The sequence below is a fragment of the Mixophyes fleayi genome, chromosome 8, assembly GCF_038048845.1.
Source record: "Mixophyes fleayi isolate aMixFle1 chromosome 8, aMixFle1.hap1, whole genome shotgun sequence".
Classification (NCBI taxonomy): domain Eukaryota; kingdom Metazoa; phylum Chordata; class Amphibia; order Anura; family Limnodynastidae; genus Mixophyes; species Mixophyes fleayi.
In genome coordinates, this window is record NC_134409.1 from 23,452,493 (window position 1) to 23,477,437 (window position 24,945).

At 40.8% G+C, this 24,945-nt stretch overlaps 2 protein-coding genes across 2 annotated transcripts in view; one reads left to right on the plus strand and one right to left on the minus strand.

Annotated features, from left to right (window-relative positions):
• Positions 1-1,641: 1,641 nt before the first annotated feature.
• ECHDC2 (enoyl-CoA hydratase domain containing 2) lies at positions 1,642-10,364 on the minus strand. Its single transcript, XM_075182104.1, has 10 exons — positions 10,188-10,364; positions 7,083-7,150; positions 6,480-6,567; positions 5,626-5,712; positions 4,828-4,920; positions 4,687-4,743; positions 4,394-4,581; positions 3,799-3,849; positions 2,965-3,012; positions 1,642-1,754 (listed from the first exon to the last, which is right to left on the minus strand). The coding sequence occupies exons 1-10, from the start codon at positions 10,312-10,314 to the stop codon at positions 1,677-1,679; spliced, it is 885 nt and encodes a 294-aa protein (XP_075038205.1). The 5' UTR covers positions 10,315-10,364; the 3' UTR covers positions 1,642-1,676.
• A 171-nt stretch (positions 10,365-10,535) lies between these two features.
• The window catches only part of SCP2 (sterol carrier protein 2), a 35,066-nt gene continuing 20,656 nt past the window's right edge, over positions 10,536-24,945 (plus strand). Inside the window, exons 1-6 of the mRNA XM_075182124.1 lie at positions 10,536-10,693; positions 17,723-17,774; positions 18,292-18,363; positions 21,497-21,628; positions 22,077-22,141; positions 22,578-22,704. Coding sequence (XP_075038225.1) covers positions 10,646-10,693; positions 17,723-17,774; positions 18,292-18,363; positions 21,497-21,628; positions 22,077-22,141; positions 22,578-22,704 — 496 coding nt within the window. The 5' untranslated portion in view covers positions 10,536-10,645. The remainder of the gene's footprint in view (positions 10,694-17,722; positions 17,775-18,291; positions 18,364-21,496; positions 21,629-22,076; positions 22,142-22,577; positions 22,705-24,945) is intronic.

Consider the following 24,945-nt stretch of genomic DNA (forward strand, 5'->3'; position numbering starts at 1 on the left):
ATATGAGGAAGGGGCACAATGTGATGGTGAAGGGGTCTAAATACATCTTACGTCATTTTGATCCAACTACTTAAAAAACGGGACTACCCGGTAATTATTTTTGCTTAGGGGTGCCTTGGGAAATTTATGGTGAGCCTAAGGGTGCCTTGAGCTGAGAAAGTTTGGGATCCACTGGCTTACAATGAGGCAGCTAGACCAGTGAGGTTGGCTTTAAGGCTCTTTCGACCTGTGCAGTTGGTGCTTCCTGGGTGGCACATCACAGTGCATTGGCAGAACAGTTGTGCCGGGCCGCTACATGGCCCTCTGTCCACACCTCTTCCAAATTGCAGGGCTTTGCATCCCAGGTCCCAGGATGCTAGCTTTGGGCACAAAGCCTTACACACAGCTGTTTCAGAGCAATCCCACCCTTAGGAGCAGCTTTGGAATGTCCCAATTGTTGCAGTGTCCCCCAATGGCAGGAAAGAGAAAAGGAGGATTCTTTACTCACCGTAAAATCCATTTCTCTGAGTCCACTGGCGGCCCTGGGCTCCCTATCCTTGCTTTGGCTGTTTGGTTGCTGTTGTTTATGCTCTGGGTATTTTCTGGCTATGTCTAGTTGGGCCCTTTCTTTTTGGTTTTGTTATAAATTGAGGATGGCTCCAGATGGTAGGTGCATAGTTAGGGATGAGCTATCCACTCAACAGTTTAAGATTTAAAATGCCCTTGGCCCAAGTCCACCTACTCTGCCCCATTATCAGTGTCCCCCAAAAAAAATACTCTTATGGGGATTGGCAAACCCCTTTTCAAGCCTTACACAATTATATGGTGCATGTTGAATATACTTTTTAAAAGACATAGCGGGTATGACATCTCCCAATTTAAATATGTGTTGTGTATGACTTGATAAAACACAAAACTTCACATGAAACCACTTATGTATACTGATATCTGTATTTTGCCAACCTTGGGTTCCTTGGTATCAGGACCTGCTTATCATGGCCTAAGTGCTCACACTGGCTCCCCAAGGTGCTATGAGCCTGATTTGTTTTTAGCCAGTAGCTCCGATACCTGTACTGAACTCAAATTGACTGCCATAGTTCCATGTAACACAACCTATTCCTGTGCTAGTTGATACCACCACCCAAACTCAGCTGCAGAGTGATTTTTTTTAAATAGAAGAATGGGGAGGTAAAGTATATAATCAACTGGCCACCCAAAAAATTAGCTCTGTATTATATACTGGTCATCAGAAGAAGTGCTGTGCTGGTATATTGTGTGTTGTCACTTTAGGTACAATGTGTAGTGCTGGATTTAATATCTGTAAAGTTGGGTACACTGTGCCGTAAAATGGGTTTGCATTCTTGCCATATTTAGCTTGGGGATGAAAACACAAGTTCCACCACATGCTGCAGCCTTTATGGTATTTTGTTACTTACAAATAGGTGGAGGTAGATTTATCCAACTTTCTACATAGGAAAAGGGGAGGTGTTGCCCATTGCAACAATCAGGTTCAAGCTATCATTTATCTAGTACATTCTAGAATCTGACTGGTTGCTATGGGCAACACCGCCACTTCTTTTATAGAATGTTTGATCAATCTACTCTTTGGCGTATCAACCCACCCCTGACAATGATGGGAATAAATTCCATACAAAAACGGGATTAGGAAAAAAAAAGACACTTTTTATTTGGCATTGTTACTCTCCTGTGTATCGAGGTGGACGCTTCTCCTGGAATGCTGCCATTCCTTCTAAACGATCTTTGGTGGGAATGACCTACAGGATATATAGGTTAGATAAGCCATTGGGAAACAGGTAAATAGAGATCAAAACAGTGGATAAAGTTAGTTGAATGAAATAAACACTACGTAGGAGATTCAATTCAGTGCAATGTGTCTCCGTGGATGTTCTGGAGACACATTGCGCTGAAGTTATGGGAGGAATCTCCACTCATTTTTCCCTCACACCCAGTAGAGGTGCGCAGTAAAATGAGTGGAGATTCCTACAGTAATGGCTGTCAATGTGTGCAGCCGGACAGCGCGGTGACTGAATCTCCCCCTATAAGTAATTGTTATATAAGGAGAGGAAAATAAAGTAATGACAGCACAATTCAGCAATAATATCAGTCCCCTCTCCATGGTTACACAAATCAAGGGCAGCTCCTCACTCAGAAACATCACTAAATAAAACAGGGTGCATGTCGGAGACTGTAGCTTCTGACAAAGACAAATTTAATCAAGAAATACTTGCAGAAATAACAGCGGACTGCTAGATGGCCCCAGCTGGTGTGATATAAATATTCTTTTATACAATCAAAATACAATTATATTAGAGATTTAATTAGGCATTATGGAAAAGCTATAGACTGATCTCTATAGGCAGACTAGGAAAAATTAAGTACGTGGACAGTTGTTACCAACCATCTACAAATAGAATTTCAAAGATCCCGTACCCAAATGCTAAAGCTGTAGCGTTTATTCCTATATATGCAATGTCTTGTCACATGTCAATGTACTATATTATCCCTAGATAGCTGACAGTGCTTAGAGTCTTAAGTTAATGGAGCAATAGTTATCACTAGCATACTGGTTTACTATCATACAGAAACAGTATACATACATACAGTAATTCCACACCAAACACAAGGATGAATAATTATTGTTTAACTTTGTAACAATGACTACACAACACCAGTTTATGTTAACTTTAAACTCAAATGATGTCAGTTGATGTGAAATCACTGGTAATGCCTCAATGCATGCATCCACCAATCTGCAGGCTGGAGAGTGCATTTCTAGGAGATGACAAGACAATAAAACTAGCTGTCTTTATTAACACAAACCTAAGCAGATTTGTTTTTGCATACTGGATCAATATTCATGACAATGTAGCAGGAACCAGTGACATCACTTGTAGGCAATACAAGTATAAACACATGTTGAAAAGTGGATTTACTTGCTCTTTAAATAGCTGCTGTTAAACTCACCTGCCCATAGCAGATTCCCTCAATGGCCATTCCAGATGTAATATCCACCTGTGAAGGACACAGCTGACACCATTAGTAAATTTCGTCTTTATTACTACAGCACAAACTACTTATATAGAGTAAAAGTGACTTTTGTAATAGTTTTCAGGACAGTGATATCAGGTCCCCACACTTTCGAACTGCAAATACACAGACAACAATTCCATGTTTTGTGCGGGGTTCAACTTAGGTGAATGGTTTCCTAATCACATCATGAAAAGTGCATCAAAAAGACTGATGCACTCCTCATGTTCAGCGGGGCTTCATTCAATTGTATGGAATCCTGATCAATGCAGGAAAAAATGCATCTGTGAACAGAGTCCTGTAGCTACCGGACTTCAATTCTCTTCACTAGCATAGAAGCTTCACTGTATATAGAGATATATGTGTGTAATGCAGCTCGGTATGAAGCTGTGGTCATACATCCTGCTTGTTCTATCTTCTCTCTCTTCTTTGCTGGAGTATACATTTCAGAGGAAGGAGACAGATTGAGCAAGCATCCTAATAGTTAAAAAGAAATACAACTCTTTCATCTTGGTGAGAAAAAGGACAAGGCAGTGACAGTTTATTTTTTTTTCCTTTACTCTTTATTAAGTAGACAGGGCGAAGACACTACTACAAGTTTTTGTGAGGAGAACAGGTCCACTCAAACTGAAGTGTAGTATGTTATTGACATACATTACGATCTGAATAGGGACTGCAAAAATTAGGAAACCAGCCTCCTTAAGGAAGTATAGTGAAGACAAATAATACATAGACATAAAAAATACAAACATCCCTAATACAATGGTTTACCTCCATTCCTTTGTTCATTGCCAACTTGGCCATTCTCACAGCAATTGGAGCCTGAAGGAGAAAACAGGGAAATAGTTGTCAAACCTGATAATAAATGCAGTTATCCCGAAATGACCACAGAGAGCCCTACCCTACTCCTCAATCAAAATCTAGTTACCCCTTGTGACCGCCAAATAACAAGACTTGTAAAATTTGGCCAAACAGATTGTAACGTGTTACAAAATCGTACACACGGCCGTTTTCTTGTACCTGTGGTACGTTCGGGCTCAGATGCATTCACTACTTCACAAGAACAGTTCACAAGATTCCATTAAAGAAAGTAAAGAGTATACTAGTCCTGTCAACCTAATGTAAACAGTGCTGTTAATGCCCCAGAGGAGTACATTGAGAAGATTGCTGCCTTTTTGACAGGTCAGCCAGAGTAGTACAAACAAGATCAGTTTGGAACTACTAAAGGGTAGGGGAACCCAGGCATGGAAACAACAGGCATCAGAGATAGTAAACTCAGACTTTGTGTTTGTAGTGTAGAACAGCCTTGTTGATAACAGTAGGTTAAATATCAACATCTAACTCCACATCTCAATGAGCGGTGTACCTGTGGCAGGATTTCGTGAGCCAGTTCCAATGCTCTATGATAAGCAGAGTCCCCAGCCTCATTTTGTGGAACAGAGTCATTGACGAGCCCGATTCTGTACGCCTGTGTTCCATCCAACTGCCGTCCCGTGAAGATAAGTTCTTTAGCTAAACCAATTCCTACCAGGCGTGGAAGTCGCTGAGAGCCTCCTGCAGCGGAAGAAGGTCGGGGCAAGGACACAAACCGCTTAATACAGTATATATTCAAGGTGTGCAAGTCTGGCTGTAGACTATACAGCAGATCTATCTCCTTACCTGCTCCTGGAAGTAATCCTCTTGTAGTTTCGATCAGCCCCAGCTTAGCTGAAGACGCTGCAATATACAAGTCATTTCGTATGGGTCCATTAATGAATTATATCTGAGCTGATAAAAATATCAGGTCTGAAAGTTACATACCTGCAACACGGAGATCACACGCCAGGGCTAGTTCCAGACCACCCCCCAGGGCATATCCGTCCACTGCTGCGATTGTGGGCATTGGTAGGGCCGCTGGGAAGAAAGGGGACCAAAACAATCTACATTAATATATTAAATGACGTATAGAAAACAAGCAGACTAAAGCTGGGTGTGCACTGTGATATAACTGCCAAAACGGGGCAAGTAGCCCAGAATCACAGAGTATGCAGCCCCAAAAATGAACGAGATTACTGTTAATAATCCAATAAATATTGATAGCTTCATTGTTGGGCTTGTTGGAAAGATGAAAGCTGTCTATGCGCGGCCGTCTTCTGTCCACACAAACAGGCCCTGGTATAAACCAAAGTGATCCTGGAAACTCGGCCCAAGCGTCAACGGGCTGGTTCTTGTCTAGTTATGGACGGTTATCCTGTTGCCTATGCCGCACCAGGGTGCTTTAAATCTTTGAGGAAGTGGGCATAGTTATAACTGAAGAATTGCGTCAGTAAACAATTTATCGCTTGTATATATCGCAAATATATCTTACACATTATTTAACCATATTGCTAATGAAATAGAGATATCAATTAATATATAGTCTGCATTTCCTGGCTGTCTGATGGATGCTAAGTAAATCATTGATATATATATTTCTGCCCCAAAGCTGTTCATTATAAGTCAAAGGGCAGCCTGAGCTCCTTCCCCCCCCCCCCCTGAAACATAAAAGAAAACATCAATAACAGAGAACTCTGACAAGTGAAGCCACTGTGCCATTCTCTAGAACCCGGCCTGACTCACCAATTTCACTCATTAACTTTCTCAGATCCTGAACAAAGAGAGATGCCTCCGAATTGTCCATCTTTGCTCGTTCCTTGAGATCTGCGCCTAAGGGTGACCAGAGGGACAGAGTAAGCACTTTGGACCTCGTTTCTAGTCGGGAGCAAATCCAGCTAAAGGGTGCAAAATCTGCACATGGACAAACCGTATTGCTAGTCAAGGGCAAATGTAATTATTTGGATGCAAAGAAAATACGTTCTGCTTTTGCGTGTACCACACAAATACTGGGCACTTGATTTTAACACTGAGATTTAGAGTTGAACTAGGACGCGCACCCGTCCCAACTCGAGCACATTTTAAGTTTCCCCCCCTATGCAGTGCAGCATGGCAAAATTGCACCTTTTAGGTAGATTTACTCTTGACTCTAAATGAGGCCCTTTATGTTCAAGGTCAATCCATCACCAGATGTGAGCAATCCTGGGCTCTGCAGCCATTTAGAACAATTCCCAGCATGACGAACATCTGAGGCTGAGAGATGTAGCTAAACAACAGCTAGAGAGTCACATGCTGCCTATGTACAGATTACAAAGCAAATCAGCAGGCGGAGGGCTTTACACTTCCATAACAGAGATATTCACACAATGAGGTCACGTGTCTGAAGAGGTGATACTCACATGGTTATCTCCACTGCAGCAATAAACATAAGCAAAGGCTGTGATTAATCTACTCACGGCAAAGATCTCATACATTCACAAGTCATTAAGCGGAGGTGGGCCAAGCGGTTTTGTGCTCAAGCACGTAACATAAATTGTCTGCTTCCAGAATCCTGCAGCTGGTTAACGGTAGTACGGCGAGTGTACAGACATACTACTTACCTGCACAGAATACTCCAGGAACGACGCTCCTGATGACCACCACGCGGACGCTGGTGTCATGGCGAAGATTGTCTACAGAATGAAACAACTACAACCGAGTTTGTGATAAGAATACATGTCAATCACTTGTAAAAATGACTAACCCTGAACATTTAATGAAAATAGTTTCTGCCTGTATAACTTAGTGCAAGTAAATATATATAATATCCACTGTTAAGTGGGTGGAAGTACCACGGTCTTCAATGTATTCTGACAGTTCCCACATCAGGTAGGTGGAGGTACATGCATTCTGTATCGACTACACACGTTAGGGCCCCAGGTGTGGACCCAGAATCTGTAATTGGGGTCCAAAGATGGTCAGGTACGCAACATGTTCTATTCTAAACTATGTCTCTCTGGGCTAACAAAATAACAGCACACTCGCATTGAGGGTCTGAGCTAAAAAGGACATTTCAGCCCCACTGCTTTAGCGGTAATTTTTTGTCAACAAGTTGTACTTTATAGTCATTAAAGTTTTAGGTCTAATTTATGATACATTGTTTGTTCTTATGTAAAAACTCAATACAGTAATAAAGAGATCAGTAGATGTCTTTGTGGCATTACCTCCTTAACAAACAGTTTTCCCAATGAGTTACGAGCATGAGGTCTGCGCATACCGATCTCTGCAATACCTGAAATATAAGGAAAAGAGCATGAAACGTGTTCTATGCACTACTGTGCTGAACTACAAATCCCAGCATGTTCTGCCACGTCTTGCTGTGAAATATATATAATAAAAATCAAAAGGAAGACTCAGGGGACAATATACCAATATATCGATTTATATAAATATGGAAATTCAGTCTAAGTTTATTCACATTAAAGAGTTCATCCAGACATCGTGGAGTAGGAGCATCAGTTGCCTGGTTTTGTGGAGCTTTTTGCAACGCTGACTAGCAAGTACTCACAGAGTAATTGAGAAGGCACAGATCGGATGATCCACTGTTTATTCCAGGAATCTGGTAAGAGAGTGCTTTCAACGCTATATCTTGGGGATTGTCATCCCTCCATAATCGGCTATTGCCTGCCCCAACATTGTACAGCCTTGCTAGTCCAGGATTATTATATATATTTTCTACTGCGCTATCTCACGTTCTATTGACTGAGACCATTTTTGCATGAACTGTTTATACAAGACATTTTAATACACCGTCTAATTTTTTGAAGGAACTGTAACAAGTTTAAATAACAATGTAACATAAGTGCACCTATATATTCTTGTGGTTTCTCTCTCTCTCTCATATATATATATATATATATATATATATATATATATATATATATAGTTTTTAATCTGTATTGTGAATATATTGCATGTTGAGCAGTGATATCACATCTTTTAAGTTTATATTGGTTTTAATAAATGTATATCTATTTCAATTGTCCACAGTGCAATAAGTTTTTGGTGACTTAGGTTCCATTGCAATATTTTTTTGATACTCTGGTTTTGTGGAGCGTTGCAGCACCGAGATTTCATTTTATAGAGCGAGATTATTGTTCTTTCTGTGTGATCTTGTGGCACAACTAGAGGAGTTTCCCACTTACCGCAAGGATCATTTACACCAATACACCGGAAATGTGTGTTTATCCAGCCTATTGTGGCTTGGCACTTTGAGATCTACTATCTATCTGTGGTTCTCTATAGACAATGGATTGTGCACAGAATAATGTGCCTCAATACAAACCATTTTGGGGTATATTTACTAAACTGCTGGTTTGAAAAAGTGGAGATGTTGCCTACAGCAACCAATCAGATTCTAGCTTTAATTTATTTAGCGCATTCTACAAAATGACAGCTAGAATCTGATTGGTTGCTATAGGCAACATCTCCACTTTTTCAATCCTGCAGTTTAGTAAATATAGCCCCCATGCCTCTTCTTTTTATGTTATTCTGCAACATGTTCTTTATTGTATTATTTGAAATTGGTAATGAATCCAAGAAAACAGACTCTAACATAAAAACGGTTTTGCTTTCTAGAATATTAGCCACCACCTACTCCCCCGCACACAATGTGTCTGGAAAGAGGATACAGCTGGGAAGAAAACAGAGGGATACTGTTAAGAAAATGTTAATTTTCAAATGACCTCGATAAAAGACAAGTTGCGCCCAGATCTCAGGAAGTCAATAAGCATGGATATCATGAATCAACTGCTCATTAACATACATTATTGGTATATATGAATACACTGCTTTGTATTTTCTACTGCAAAACAGGCTTATATATGGTAGTGTATTGTGATACTAGTTAATATATATGATTAAAGCCTTATCCTACTTCAAAAAAAGTAAAGTATCACAAATATATAGTGTCAGTGATACTATGTGTAGCAACCAGAGTCACCTTTGTCAGGGACCAATATCCACACTGGGGACAACTTTCAAGATAATACAAAGCAGAAGATGAGTAAAGTCCATTAGCAGAAGGTAAACATGTAGAGATAGGTAGATTGCAATATGTAGAAGCAATAACATTTGCATTGATAATTGACATTTGAATCAACCCAATCATAATATGGAGTACAAAAGAGTTTAATTGGCCCATTTTACTCCCTGTCATTTATAGGAGATAACAACCGGCTGTTATGTGTAGACATCTCTGAGGGGTGGTACACAAATAAGCTCCTGGATTGTCTCAGCACTCATATGGTCAAACTAAAAGATGGCCTTATCTGTGTGGAGTTTGTATGTTCTCCCCGTGTTTGCATGGGTTTCCTCCGGGTGCTCCGGTTTCCTCCCACACTCCAAAAACATACTAGTAGGTTAATTGGCTGCTATCAAAATTGACCCTAGTCTGTCTGTCTCTCTCTGTCTGTTTGTGTGTGTGTATGTGTATGTTAGGGAATTTAGACTGTAAGCCCCAATGGGGCAGGGACTGATGTGAATGAGTTCTCTGTACAGCGCTGCAGAATCAGTGGCGCTATATAAATAAATGATGATGATGATGATGAAAAGATGGAATCCAGCGTCCCTGCCACTGAGAATATGGTTAGGGCAGTCAAGGCGGTAATGTGTTTGAACTTAATTAACTAGCCAGTGTCAAAATAATTAGGGGCACGGTTTTTTTTGTTTAAAAAAAATTGATAGCAAGTAGGATTTTGGATCGTCTTTGTGGTGCTTTTTTGCCCAACTATATGATATACGTATTTATTTGGTGTAGATGTGAGTACTGGAGAGGTCTTGCTGGTCACCCAGTAAGATTATGGATTATCCAGGAATTGGTTTTAGACGTTCATACTAGAGGATTTATCCTTCAATTAGGATGTAAGCTCTCAGGGTCAGGCACTACTATGGCCAATGGCCACTACAGTAATTACAATTTGTGTGCAGTGCTAAGTGATGCCATACGAGTAACATTTCACCATATCTACATAAAAGATCAGAAAAGCAGACAGGATGAGTATAAAGGGCCGTCTGAGTGAAGAGGAACATTGAGCAATTGCAGATATGCATGTTTGGAGGAGTGAAAGTCACTAGAGGAAGGGTAGTAAGTAGTACAGTAAGGAAGGTTATATGAAGGCAACATAATGTAAGCAGCATAGGTGTATAAACTGCAAATAATTATTTATATATAGCATACCACACGGTTATAATAGGAAAAGTCATCAGTTACAAAGTCATCCAGAGGTTTGGGCATTACACACAGATCACGTGTTAGGGGTCGCACTCACCCTCATTGTGCCCTTCTAGGTGGGTAACATGAACCTCTTTGTGCCCAGATGCTGAGCTGAGCCCCCTCACTAGCCCCCACTGTAGAGCCCTCCGAGCCCCAGCAAGCGGCCGTACTAAACTTCCCATAGTGCATTAGCTGACAACAACAATGCGCCCCCTGCTGGCTTAATCACTACCGGGTCTGGAGGGGGCGGTGCCGATCCGTGTGACTGACACCTCAAACCATCCTCTGTCAGAACAGCTGTCACTTGTGCGCTCTTTGATTGGTGGCTGTACTGACAGAAGCCCCGCCCTCTTAAAGTGTCACATGTCTTGGTTACCGGATCTCTGGCTATCAGTGAGGCATCGCCGCTTTAAGTGACCAACAGGCGGCCCCTTGGGTCTATGTACAGTCAGTGTCCTGGCTGTTGTGCGGTTCTTGTGTCCCTGATAAGTGTCCCATCAACTGTGACCGAACATGGCACCAGGGAGGAAAGTCTACGTGGTGGGAGTTGGAATGACCAAGGTCTTGTTGTGAGATCATATATGTTTATATGTATGTATGTATGTATGTATGTGTGCATGTGTGTGTGCATGTATGTATGTATGTATGTATGTATGTGTGCTTCCTGGTTTTTGTTCCTGCCCTGTAAGTTTAGGACATAATTCAGCTGGAACTAGTCCTAGGTGTCTACATGCCAGGTTAAGCAGCATGTAGATGATGACATTCACAATTCGATATCTTGTAGCTCTCTGGCTGCTGTAGAACTATAAGTTCCAGCATGCCCCGTCAGTCAGAGCATGCAGAAACTTGTAGTTCCACAAGAGCTCGGGAGCCACAGCTGCTGAACCAAGGACAGTGCTGAGTGCTGGGCTCTGTGATTAGAGTTAGTCTGGTTGAGACAAGACTTCAGCAGACCCAGAGAACAAGCTATCTGCGTAGTTCATGAGGGACGTACTAAAAGGAATGACAGCTTCAGTCTGCTAAAAGGAATGGCAATAGACTTCTATGATAGAAACCTGTATTTTTATGTATATTTAAAAAAAATCTTATACTTCTTAAATATATCTTTCACACACTTATTGCTAAGGTACTTGGTCGTGTTTTACATGTGGAATGACAGCTGTCTTATACGTCATGTCAATGCAAAAATGTCAAAACAATTGCTCGTCTGTCATGGTAAACACCCCTATTTCTCCCTAATCCCACACACTAATCCCTTTGCATATGCGCTCCCCCCACACCTGTACCCCACCATGCAAGTCTCATAAAGTGGAATGACGGCCGATTACATGTGAAATGACAGCTGTTTTATACGCCATGTCAATGCAGAAATATCAGTAAAAACTTGCATTTCTCCCAAAAAAACACCCCTATTTCTCCCACATACCCTAATCACACACACTAATCCCTTTGCGTATGCGCTCCCCCACACCTGTACCCCACCACACAAGTCTCATAACGTGGAATGACAAGTTTTTACTGATATTTCTGCATTGACATGACTAATAAAACGGCTGTCATTCCACAGTAATCGGCCATCATTCCATGTCATTCCACATGCAAAACATGACCAAGTACCTTAGCAATAAGTATGTGGAAGATATATTTAAGAAGTATAAGATTTTCTAAAATATACATAAAAATTAAATTTGCTATCATAGAAGTCTATTGGCGTTCCTTTTAGCAGACTGAAGCTGTCATTCCTTTTAGTACGTCCCGTTCATGACTATATAAATAAACCATTGACAGCTAGTAAACTTTCACACCATTCTAGAAACCATTATTAATGGTACAGTCATTGTCTGACCTGATCATTGCACTTTCACAAACCAGAAGAAGCAAGCCTGATACAGCTTTTTTTTACATAATATCTGTCAAAATATTTAATGTATATTATTGCACTACTTTAAGTATGTACAAATTCCTTTTTTTGCCTGAGAAGCCCTGTAAAACATTTGTCAATGTGATCTGATTAGAATTATACATGTCTCTGCTGTAAACCAGACTTCACCGCTGTCTTCATTGTATTTCCCAAATGTCCCTGTTTGTGTTCTAGATGCCCCCTATTCTATTTTTTTTTTTTTTTTCATTCCCTTCTTTCTTTTATGTGTGTTGAACTTTAACTTGTACCCTGCTGTTAACAAATTACACCGTATCTGACCTAAACAAGCAAAGTTCTGTAGTGTAGTACACAGTAGTTTTAGGTATATTTATATTTTTTGTTCTGGGTTAATCGTTTATTTTATTATCTCCCTTCTAATCTATGAAATCTGCAGCTAGTCTGCTACACCTTTATGCTGTTACTGTCTATATTGACTGCCTACGAAACACAGGTTACAATTCTAAATGTAAAGTTTTAATAAGCAAATTACTATAAATAATGTGGCACCTTACAGATCCTCCCTTATGTCTATATACTTTCCCAAGTGCAACCTCCCCTCTGCTGATGGCTTTCTTCTCTCTTGTCCAATAACCTTTTTTCGCTCACATCTTTACAATTCGTTTTATGCTGCACCTAATCTCTGGAACTCTCTTCCTCACACCATCAGACAGGCAAGTGGGGGGTGTATTTACTAAACTGTAGGTTTGAAAATGTGGAGATGTTTCCTATAGCAACCAATCAGATTCTAGCTATCTTTTACTTAGCGCATTCTACAAAATGACAGCTAGAATCTGATTGGTTGCTATAGGCAACATCTCCATTTATTTTAACCCGCATTTTATTAAATATACCCCATAGTCTTCAACATACCTTCCAACATTTCAGTTCCTGGCATGGTCATGACCCTATCACAAGGTGGCCACCTACCCAAAGACTTGCCTAGCGCTGTAAAGCACTAGGCTACCCACTACATATCTCCCTTCTCCTCCAAACATTGTAGCACCTGGTGCACTGCCCCATTACCTCCCAATGTTCCCACCAGTGGACCAAACATATCCCATTGGGTTAGCAGGACAGAGCCCTAAAATCAGGACTATCCTGGTAGGATTGTAGATGACAAAGTTACTTTCATATATACAATTTTAGCCCTCAGTTATACACGGTGTTCATGCAACAGGGTTGCAAACATGTCACAAAATGTAAAATTTATGCTTGTCAGGTCAACTAAAACAAATCATAACTTTGCTTCTAATTGTGATAGAATTTTCATGTTGGTCTTGTTTTGAAGCTAAGGGTCCTTCGTTTTCATAAAAAATAGTTTTATATTTAAATATTGAATTCTACATTTCAAGGTCACATGATTTTTACCTTTAATATCTAAAAACGTGTATGTTTAATTTTTTTTTTGTACATACAGTATGTTATGCAGCTAAATACAATCTCTCTTTGGTATAAGTTTCATTTTGGGAAGCATTTGGAACAGAAGTAAAACAATCTGAAAATTTATACATATCACAATCAATGAAATTCCTGAACTTGTGATTACAAGATTTCTGTACCATATAATAATGTATAATGCTCTGCAGAATGCTGAGAAAAACTTAGTCAGTGCCTCCTCCTCCTCCTCAGCAATGCTTCCTCTGTGTTTGGTGTATTGGGTGCCCACAGCAGTTAGTGTGTAGGTTCGTCCAGTTGCAGTCTGAGGATCAACCTAAGTAAGAACTTGTTCTCTTGGGGGTAAATGTATCAAGCTGAGAGTGTTTTGGCGTGTTTGAAAAACCAATCAGATTTTAGCTATCATTTATTTAGTACATTCTACAAAATGACAGCTAGAATCTGATTGGTTGCTATAGGCAACATCTCCACTTTTCATACCCGCCAGAAAAGTCTCAGCTTGATGCATTTACCCCCTGGAGTGTTCAAGATGTCTGGCTGATGAGGGTACACATATGATGGTGATGGAGAAAACTGATTAAAACCTCCTGGGATGTTAAATTGATATTCATGACACAACCACCAAGCATCATTATAGATGCCAGTCACAAAACCTTCATCATCATCATTTATTTATATAGCGCCACTAATTCCCTGGGTCCCTGCCCCATTGAGGCTTACAGCCTGACTTCCCTAACACACAGACTAGGGTCAATTTGTTAACAGCCAATTAACCTACCAGTATGTTTTTGGAGTGTGGGAGGAAACCGGAGCACCTGGAGGAAACCCACACAAACACGGGGAGAACATACAAACTCCTCACAGATAAGGCCATGGTTGGGAATTGAACTCATGACCCCAGTGCTGTAAGGCAGAAGTGCTAACCACTAAGCCACCATGCTGCCTTTAATTTTTCTTCACTTCACTGGATGAGTCTGTTGAAATCCTCTTTATTATTAAGGTATTCCGTGTTCCTGGCATAAAATGTTTGAGTTCCAGGTACTCTTCATGCTTCCTCATGTCGGTAGTGTACCATTTCCTCCCACAAGAACACAGTGGAACTCCAAGAGGCAAATTTTGAAAACCCCACTTTTATATCGGAATGTGATTGAAGTGTTCATACACTTCTGAAAGGTTATTCAAAATTAGCCTCTCTTGTTTGTGTTCTTTGGTACAACCACTTCTTAGTGTCACAAAGTCTTTCTTTGGCAGTAGAAATTCTTCAGTCTCGGCAATATCTGGGTCCAAACTTTTGCGTATTTAGGATTTGGTAATGACAAAATGCCAGACTCTCGTACTAATTGCTTTTCTTTTCTTATTATATAGTTACTTGCCTGAGGAAATTTTTGTTCTATTTCTCGAATACTCCAGTCTTTTGGAAGAAGTGTCAACATAACTCACAACCTTTTATGGTCTCTTCAAATGTTTCTCTATGTTGTTGCAGTATGATATCATCACAACATTGACTATTATCAGCCACAGCTTCCTCAGCTGGAATATAGAATGTCATTTTTTTTTTTACAACTTCTGCAATTTTTACACCTTTCCTTTTGCAATATTTTCTTCCTTCATTCTTTTCCTCTTGATAGATGATGCTCACATACTGCTTAAACTTTCATTTAATGACAGCAAAGCTGATTCGGTCCTGTGAGTTCCCACTTTCCTCAGATGTGCTCGGTAGTTAAAGAATTCCTTTTAATTGGTTTCCTACAGTTATCACAAATCATTTGATCACTATTGACATGTGGCAATATTTCAATCATCCATGGTAGAACCTGCCTTATTTGTTTTCTACTGCTGCTGTGTCTTTTAAGACTCAGGGCTGCAACCCATTTGATATTAATGTACTTCTTATCCATTTGTCACACTCTTGATCAAACTACCACCATTCACTGATAAACTGTATTAGATCAACTGTCTTAGTTCCTTGTATCACTAGTTCTCAATGCAGAAGCAGCCAGACTGAGAATTACAGAGAAACGCTACAAGACAAATCTGAACTTGTCCGTTGCATGGTTAGTCATACTTGCCAACTTTTCCTCGTTGGCTTCAGGGAGATTCCGGGGGAGGTGGGCGTGCGGGAGCAGGGCTTGACGAATCGCATCATTTTGGCCCCGCTCCCTAAACAATTGTCACAATTTTGGCCAATTACAACAAGGGGCGAGTCTAAGATGACACAATATTTGCATCATTAAGCCTCGCCCCCCAACTTATCTATTGCAGGGGCGAGAACCGGGAGGTTGCCCTGCTCTCCCAGGAGCCCGGAAGGTCTCCCAGAAATGAGTGAGTCTCCTGGATAATCCGGGAGGGTAGGCAACTATGCGTTAAAGAAAAGCAGCCAATGAATCTCTAGAGACTGAAGTGTCTTTTACATTTCTGACTCCATTACTGAAGTCATCTTGTCTTACCTTTCAGTCTTTGATTAAATCGTGGTCTCCATGAAAATGGCCACCTCCATAGGCATCAATACATGGACATAGGACACAATTTCTGAACTGTGTCATCATACCACAGATTGTGAAGCCAACCACGTCTTGTACTGGCTCAGCATCAGGGAGAATACCAGACTCTTCAGGGAGTGAGGGAGATCACCCCTATTTCAGGGAGTCTCCCTGACATTCAGGGAGAATTGGCAAGTATGATGTTAGTGCAAAAAGGGTTCAACTGCCGTACTTAATATTTGTTTTTACTCCTGTTCCAAAAGGCTTCCCAAAATTAAACTTATACGAAAGAGAGATTGTATTTAACTGCATAACATACTTTATGTCTCAAAAATTAAACATACACTTTTTTTGATATATTCAAGGTCAAAGGTCAAGTTATGTGACCTTGAAATGTAGAAGTCAATATTTAAATATAAAACTATTTTTTCTGAAAACTAAGGACCCTTAGCTTCCAAACAAAACCAACATGAAAGGTCTACCACAATTAGAAGCACTGATTTGTTTTAGTTGACCGGGCAAGCATAAATTTTAAATTTTTTTGACATGTTTGCATGAACACCGTGTATCACTGAGGGCTAAAATGTTACATATGAAAGTAAATTTATGTCATCTACCATCCTACCAAATTTCACAAACATCTGAGATGGTCAGGTTGAAAAGTTATTATTTTTTTTTGTGGTGATTTGGCATGGAATGATCCGGTAATGTATACCACCTTTATGCAAGCCAAACGCTGACTACAAGGGAGGCAAATTTAAAATGTCCACACAAGGGGGCGCTTCCTAGCTCAACTTTAAATTGCAGTATATGGGATGATCATGCCACTCATGCAACAGGATAAAAATCTATTTTGCCTACGCATGTAGGGGATCAAACTACGGTGGCTAAGTGGTTAGCACTTCTACCTCACAGCACTCTGGGGTCATGAGTTCAATTCCCAACTATGGCCTTATCTGTGTGGAGTTTGTATGTTCTCCCTGTGTTTCCGTTGGTTTCCTCCGGGTGCTCAGGTTTCCTCCCACACTCCAAAAACATACTAGTAGGATAATTGGCTGCTATTAAAATTGACCCTAGTCTCTGTGTGTATGTTAGGGAATTTAGACCGTAAGCTCCAATGGGCAGAGACTGATGTGAGTGAGTTCTCTGTACAGCGCTGCGGAATTAGTGGCGCTATATAAATGGCTGATGATGATGGCAAAGCTTTCTACCTTTTCTCCACATGGAGTAGAATGAGAATACATAATATCCGCTCTCTGATGAAAACGAAGGAGCCTATGTAATTGACCATTGCCCAACTAATAGACACATACATTGGCTGCTATCAAAATTGACCCTAGTTCCTGTCTGTGTGTATGTTAGGGAATTTAGACTGTAAGCTCCAATGGGGCAGGGACTGATGTGAATGAGTTCTCTGTACAGTGCTGCGGAATTAGTGGTGCTATATAAATGAATGGTGATGATGATCCTACCATTTATCCAATCAAGATGACGGCTAGATCCTCTCTAACGAGATCATGTTAGTGTGGTTGGAATAAGACTTTAGGCTGCATTTGCCATCATTTTACTGGATTATTATTGTTTTCAGGCTGCATATCACATTGGTTTTGGTCAGCATGGTCTGTGATACAAGTTTCATTTATATAAACTAATAGAGGAATGTTTCCTAGTAGCCGTTCCCTGATGCTTGGTGTAGTGTTTTTGTTGCTTTCAGCACATAACTGAATGTTACACACTTGTGTTTGCTTTAGTAATATAGAAGATAATAATGAGATGTTTTTGTTTGTCTTGTAGTTTTTGAAGCCTCGTGATGCCGTTGACTATCCAGATATGGCCAAGGAAGCGGGTGAGTCATTTAGGAAGCTACAAAAATGTGCCTGTTTCTGCATGAATCCACCTATTTATACACAAATCTCGCACATCAAGAGAACGGCGTCATCTGATGGGAGGAGCTGGTTGACTCTTGATTAGGCTGAATGTAGGCGTAATCTCTTAGGAGAGCATGTTTTTCCTTTCAAAAATATTGAAGCACAAATGTCCATAATCATAATGGTTGGTGGTGGAATTCCGCCACTTCTAAATTTCCACTTTGACCAATGATAATTTTATTTTTGTTTGTTTTGACGTGTTCATAGTCCTGTTAAACCCCTCTGCCTTTACATAAGTTGATGATTAATTCATTTGACATGTGCTTTGTGAAGGACCAAAAACACTTATTGTACTTTCTTATCAGTGTGTCAGTCATTACGTACTCAGTAAACGGATCGGCCCCTTTCACCTTTTATAAAATGTTCCGCAGTGTAAAGTATAATAGAATCCGTGAATGTAAATCTTACTATATGTTATCTCTGTTCCTGTAACAGGTCAGCAAGCTCTGGCTGATGCAGGCGTTCCATACTCTTCCGTGGAACAGGCGTGTGTAGGCTACGTGTATGGTACGCTATGCTATATTATCTTACAAGTCCTGTTGTGTTCTACTGCTAATATAGCTATGTTTTTAATATGTCATTCCCCTTTATGAAAATCTTTTAAACACCTTTTTGTTTATAATCTATACTGTCTTGGGTAGGGTTTTGTTTTAATAAAACTCATTAAAACTGCAGAGCTGTTGGATATGTTGGTACTTTATAAATAAATATGACATTACCTACAATGAATACCAGCCTTGGGGTCAGACAGCGGTTAATTTGCGACATAAAAGACTTAATTTCACATATAATTACTGAATATAGGGCAGCAAATCAACAGTTGCCTGTTGCTGTCATTAATGAGTCGTATACTATAATAATCATTATAATCTATACTTTGACTAAGATTTCCAATGCAAAAAAGCAAAACATTCTGCAGTATTTTCAACTTTACTTAAAAAAGTATTCAGTAAAAATCCTGAACAAGATATTTTGTATTCAATCAATTTTTTACAATTAAAGAGCGGGTAAATTTACTATTTAACATAATGTATCTGAGACAGTATGTTATGGAGCTCAATAATATATATGAAATAACTTGTGTATTTATATAGTATGTATATACTGAGTGTTTTATATATAAAATACATATTCCAACCCTGGTCTCTTTCACATATCTGCAGCAGGTTACCATGTTAGATTGGAGATGCTTCTCTAACATCATCATCCACTTATATAGCACCATAAATTCCACAGCGCTGTACAGAGCAAATTAGTCACTCACATCAGTCCCTGCCCCATTGGAGCTTACAATCTAAATTCTATGTTTCTCTAACATGCACACATGGGTCATTTTTGTCAGCAACCAGTTAAACTACCAGTATGATTTTGGCGTTTGGGAGGAAACCCACACAAATAAGATCCTGGTCGGGAATCAAACTTATGACCCCAGAGCTGTGGCCCAGAAGTGCTAACCACTGAGCCACAGTGCTGTCTCAAACACTCCAAACGCACAACGCAAAGATTTCTTTTGGTGCAAAATTGATGCATGTATGTGGCCTGAGTCATTAAGGAGAACAAAGCATAAAAAAGAAGTAACTTTGCACCTGGGCAAAACCATTATGCATTGGTGGGGGAGGTAAATTTAAAATGTGGGAACAGATTTATAGTTTGGGTAGGGTATGTCCTAGATCAACTTTAAATTTCAGTTTAACAATGAAGTATTTGTGTACTACATGAAAAAAACAGCCAGTATTTAACTTATGTGCAAAATAATAAACTAATTTTCACCCCTTGCATTGTAACATGGTTTGTCCCAGAGAACATATTCTCTGTTTGTCCCATTATTTTCCTTACTGTCCTTAATGAGTCGGGCCCATGGTCTCTTCTTACTCTTGATCAGATAGATGTTAACGTGCAAATGCAGTCCTGTAACAAGTGAAGACACAAGAAAAGCACACCCCTTTGATATACACCTTATTTTAAGTGCGACCGATCTTGAAGAACATTAATTGCAATATATAAATTTTGCACCTACAAACGGGTAGCAAGTTTTGCAACTGATGATAATGATTGACATACATTTGTTCTGGTTGCGTTTATACTCTAGATCAGGCCTGGCCCACCAGGTGTTGTGAAACTACAAGTCACAGTATACCTGACAGCTATCAGTTGGCAAAGCATGCTGGGGCTTGTCGTTTCACAACACCTGGTGAACCACAGGTTGGCCGGACTTGTTCTAGAGTTAAGGTTGCACATATCTTAAGATGCTTGTAGCACAAAATACAGACCTTAGAATGCTAGTGTGAAGCACCATCTTTGTTCACACATCTTTATGTTCAACTCTAAATCAGTCCCAGCACGACTAACAGCTTGGTGGTATACTTGAGTCAGCTGTCTGTAATGGAGTGAGGAGGGAGTACTTTACATTCTCGCAGACTTGCAGTTTGATGTCGGGTTATCACTGAGCACTGTATTTTACATATATGTATAATCTAAATTTTTGCGGTCCTGCTCCGGTGGCTTGTGTGGTTCCATCCAAGTAGTCTTGCTGTTAAGTGCTCTGGCAAAACAATAAGATCTTACCGGCACTTGGCGTGGTTGTACAACGGCCACGCACGCAGATAGATGGGGTCATTGCTCAGATGTATTTACCAGCTGTCCTCGACGGGTGTGGATGTTGTCACTATTTTCACATCTGTTCAAGCTGCAATAGTCAGTGCAGCGGATAGCACCAGACCCCGGAGCCATGTGAAGACACCAGCGAGTACAAGCTCAGGAAAACTAATATAAATAAAAGGCCAAAACAGACAGACATGAAAAGCGCACTTCTACTGTCCTTCTCAGTGCTAAAAAAACAAATTTGGCATATAGAGCCCATGGAGGAAATAATGTGCTATTTCCACGTTAGAAGTTATGCATTTAACCAGGTATTGGCTCCATGGCTGTTTGCAGAGTGCAGGCCTCTACTCTGCCTCCTGATTCCTCCAATGCATGGTGAGAAATACAACACTAAAATTCTAGTTCAGTGATGCTACCTCTACCACCTACCCAGCACTTAGCGAATCCTACATGATTGTGTGTTCTCAAGGACACTGTCCTTATTAGTTCCTTATTAGTCCTGTATCATTACTCCCCACACTCCGACTCCCTGTACAGCCCCCCACCCATTTCAGTCTCCACTTTTCCTTACCCTCAAAAATCTGGTCCTATGTTCTACTACTGAGTTTCCTGTTGATGCTTCATGTTCACTTCACTTCATGTTTGAGTTGGTTATTTTTCCTTATTTTTGTGGTTTTCTATTTACGGTTCATTTGTACTGTTATGTGTATTTTCGTAAGAAACCAAAATGAAGAATTCTTAAAAAAAAATAAAAAAATATTGAACATTTAAAATGCTATTTACTAATAAAATTAGATTGAAACAAGCAATTAAACACAACCAGCCAGTCCTTATACATGACTATTCAAATTTGTACCTGGACACACTAAAGCAGTTGCACATTTTAATAATGACATTTCTTTCCAGTGCTGCCATACAACTGCATCTTTTATTTAAAAAGTGACGTGTACCTCTATCTGTTTTCTTACAATGTTCTGTCCCCTACATATTATACAGGTCTCTGTTAAGACTTTTTTTGTTTTTTGGTTTTTTTTTGTAGGTGATTCAACAAGTGGGCAGCGGGCGATTTATCACAGTCTGGGGCTCACAGGAATCCCCATCATCAATGTCAACAACAATTGCTCCACTGGCTCCACAGCTCTCTTCATGGGCAGACAGTTGGTCCAGGGAGGTGAGAACTGGAAAAGTATTGGACGCTTCTGAGAATTTTGACACCGAAATAACCAGGCGGCTACTGGCACAATGTAGCACCTGGAAGATACTCGTCCCACCGCCATGTCAGCCACAGATAAAATGAGTGTGATGTATTGTGTTCTACCAAGGCTTTTGTTACTCCACCCAGTATTAGTAAAATGTGTAGCCTTTGTGTGGGTGTACGGATTTACCGCTATAGGTTCTGCTTTGGTGGTGCCATCTAGTGATTGTGTGTACACAGTTGGTGTTGGTATTTCTCACCACTGGTCAGGGTCATCTTTACCATGGTATACAAGGCTGGTGTTGTGGGGTGTGGTAAATACTGTATTTGACTTTGACATGATTTCCCTGTGGATATGTATTTTTACACTTTCGTTACCATGGATACAGCTCTCTGATTTATGTGATTCTGTGTTTCTCTCCAGGATTGGCAGACTGTGTTCTGGCTCTCGGGTTCGAGAAGATGCAGCGAGGATCTTTAAAACCCATGGTTGGTACATTCATTTGCTATTGTTGTATAACCTTTCTCAATAACAATGGGTTAGAAATGGAGTTCAATTATTTTAGGTAAATTATGTAGTGGTTCATTTGGGTCAAGCGTGTTATCACTACACGTGTCTGGTTGACTGAAAGCACTTTTATCTAATCAGCATTTATAAATGATGTATTTCATCCATAGAGCAACAGACAAAATATTTCCATTGATTCACAAATTGTCTTCTCAGTCATGGTGTATGGATTGAGTCAAAATTGGTTCATAATCTCTTTATAGCTGAACCACAGTCAACTAATCTGAAGGGAAAAAAACTGAAAATTTAAGACTAAACTATTAAATATTTATCTGTATAATATTTGAGTTAGTCCATAATACTCATAAGACACGTGTTTAGTAATAGGGCAGATTATGTTCTACTTTTGTATTTTAGTTCACTGACCGGACCAACCCCATGGATAGACATGTGGAGGTTGTAGCAAACAAGTATGGCCTGGAAGCCGCACCTTTGGCTCCTCAATTGTTTGGAAGAGCTGGTCTTGAACATATGGAGAAATATGGTAATATATTGAGCTGTGGTGAAGGGCAGCGCTGATTGGTGGAGTACACTTTACTGCTAATAAATGGTACATGTTTCTAGTCATGATTCTACTTGCAGACTGGCACCATTTTATTAACCTGTGTTTTCAGCAGAATATATTTGGATTAGCAAATGTCTGTATTTCTTCTAATAGTATCATCAGCAGTTATTTACGTAGCGCCACTAATTCCGAAGCGCTGTACAGAGAACTCGCTTGCATTAGTCCCTGCCCCAATGGAGCTTACAGTCTAAATTCCCTAATATACACACACTAAGAGAGACTAAGGTCAATTTAATAGCAACCAATTAACCTACTAGTATGTTTTTTTGGAGTGTGGGAGAAAACCAGAGCACCCGGAGGAAACCCACGCAAACATGGGGAGAACATACAAACTCCACACAGATAAGGCCATGGTCAGGAATCAAGCTCATGACCCCGGTGCTGTAAGGCAGAAGTGCTAACCACTGTGCCACCGTACTGCCCATAGTATCTATGTTTGTATGGGCAGCTTTCTTCCCACAGTAGTCTGGAGTTTTTTTGTAAAGTCCTTTTAAGTTTTGATTATGCTGCTAAATGCAATTACAGTTAATCCACAGATCTGACATCTGAAACATTGTATTGCACAGGGATATAAAGATCCAATACCTAGTTTTCGGAAATGAGCCATCAACCTATTGACCGATACCAGTCTGTGTGGACTTTAGGTCATTCAGACTGAATCGGACAGATTAGTCATTAGCAGTAGATGCACATGTAAACCCCAAGGCTAAATAGACGCTAACAAAATGCTTAATGCAAGAGAGAGTGGTAGTTTTCTTTACATCCTTGTAAAGCTGCTTAGTATATGGGTGCTAACCAGTATGTTCCCTGCATGCAAAAAAATAATAAAAAAAATTGAGAACCACAAGGGAGATATTCTAACTAAGCAGCCAATTTTTATTTAATTGGTGGATTTAATCCTACACTTGGTGCAAAGTTGGGGCAGTTTGGTTGCAACACAATCAGATTTTTCTTATTATTATTGCAAGCCCTCTCTCTCTCTCTCTCTTTCTCTCTCTCCTTTGCCCCTCATATCCTCTCTCTCGCTAAATCCTGCCGCTTCCAGCTGCGCAACATCGCACGCGTTCGGCCCTTCCTCTCCCAAGATGCCACTAAAGCTCTTGTCCACTCTCTTATTATCTCCCGCTTGGACTACTGTAACCTCCTCCTTACTGGCCTCCCCCGCTCTCATTTCGCTCCGTACTCAATGCTGCCGCTCGGCTCATTTTCCTTTCTCGCCGCTCCTCTTCTGTCTCCCCCCTCTACCAATCCCTCCACTGGCTCCCCTTCCCCTACAGAATCGTGTTCAAGCTCCTCACTCTTACTTTCAAGGCCCTCTCCAACTCCACTGCTCCCTACCTCTCCAACCTAATCTCCATTCACGTTCCATCCCGCCCTCTGCGTTCGGCTAAGGTCCGCCGCCTCTCTTACCCCCTGGTTACCTCCTCCCATGCTCGCATCCAAGACTTCTCCCGCGCTGCCCCTCTCCACTGGAACCAGCTCCCCCGCTCCATCAGAACGTCCCCCAACTTGTCCAGCTTCAAACGGGCCTTAAAAACCCACCTTTTCCTTAAAGCCCTCCAGTCCCCCACCTAATTGACCTCCTCCCGGGGTCCCCCTACCCCCCTCCCACTCCTGCCCTCCCTCCTGTCCCCCTCTTACCTCCCTCCTTTTCTTTCTCCTCTCCCCTCCTCTCCGTCTCAGCCTCCTCTTTCCCCATTTCCTCCTACCATTGCGTCTCTGTCCGTCCTACCCTCCCCTTAGATTGTACGCTCCTTCGAGCAGGGCCTCCTCTCCTTCTGTTCTCCCCCACCTTAACTCTGCTCTCCAGCTCCTTGTCTCTTCCGTGAGGTCCTCCTGCCCTCCTACCCCCTTCTCTACTCCGCTGGGGGCTCTCACCTCTCATCTAGTTGTACATCGAGCTTCTGAGTTACTGTGCTTTTTGTTAACTGTACCGTGCTGTCTCGCCCTGTATCGTGTTTCTGTCTGTCCCTGTACGGCGCTACGGATACCTAGTGGCGCCCTATAAATAAAAATTAATAATAATAATAAAAAAAGCCCAAGAACAGTGCTTTCGTGTCCCAATGTGGCTAAAAAGGTGCACAAAAGGGTGCGGCACATGGCCCTCCTCAAAAGAGCACCCCCCCCCCTAGTCCCCGGGGGGCAAAGGTCTTCAGATTC

What these genes read in the sequence shown, in the direction of transcription:
- ECHDC2 (XM_075182104.1), bottom strand. Translation starts at nt 10,314, where the DNA reads ATGGGAAGTTTAGTACGGCCGCTTGCTGGGGCTCGGAGGGCTCTACAG. An exon ending in CCTAGAAGGGCACAATGAGG is followed by an intron (nt 7,151 to 10,187) that starts GTGAGTGCGACC and finishes CTTATATTTCAG; the next exon opens with GTATTGCAGAGATCGGTATG. An exon ending in AGGATTACTTCCAGGAGCAG is followed by an intron (nt 4,582 to 4,686) that starts GTAAGGAGATAG and finishes CTTCCGCTGCAG; the next exon opens with GAGGCTCTCAGCGACTTCCA.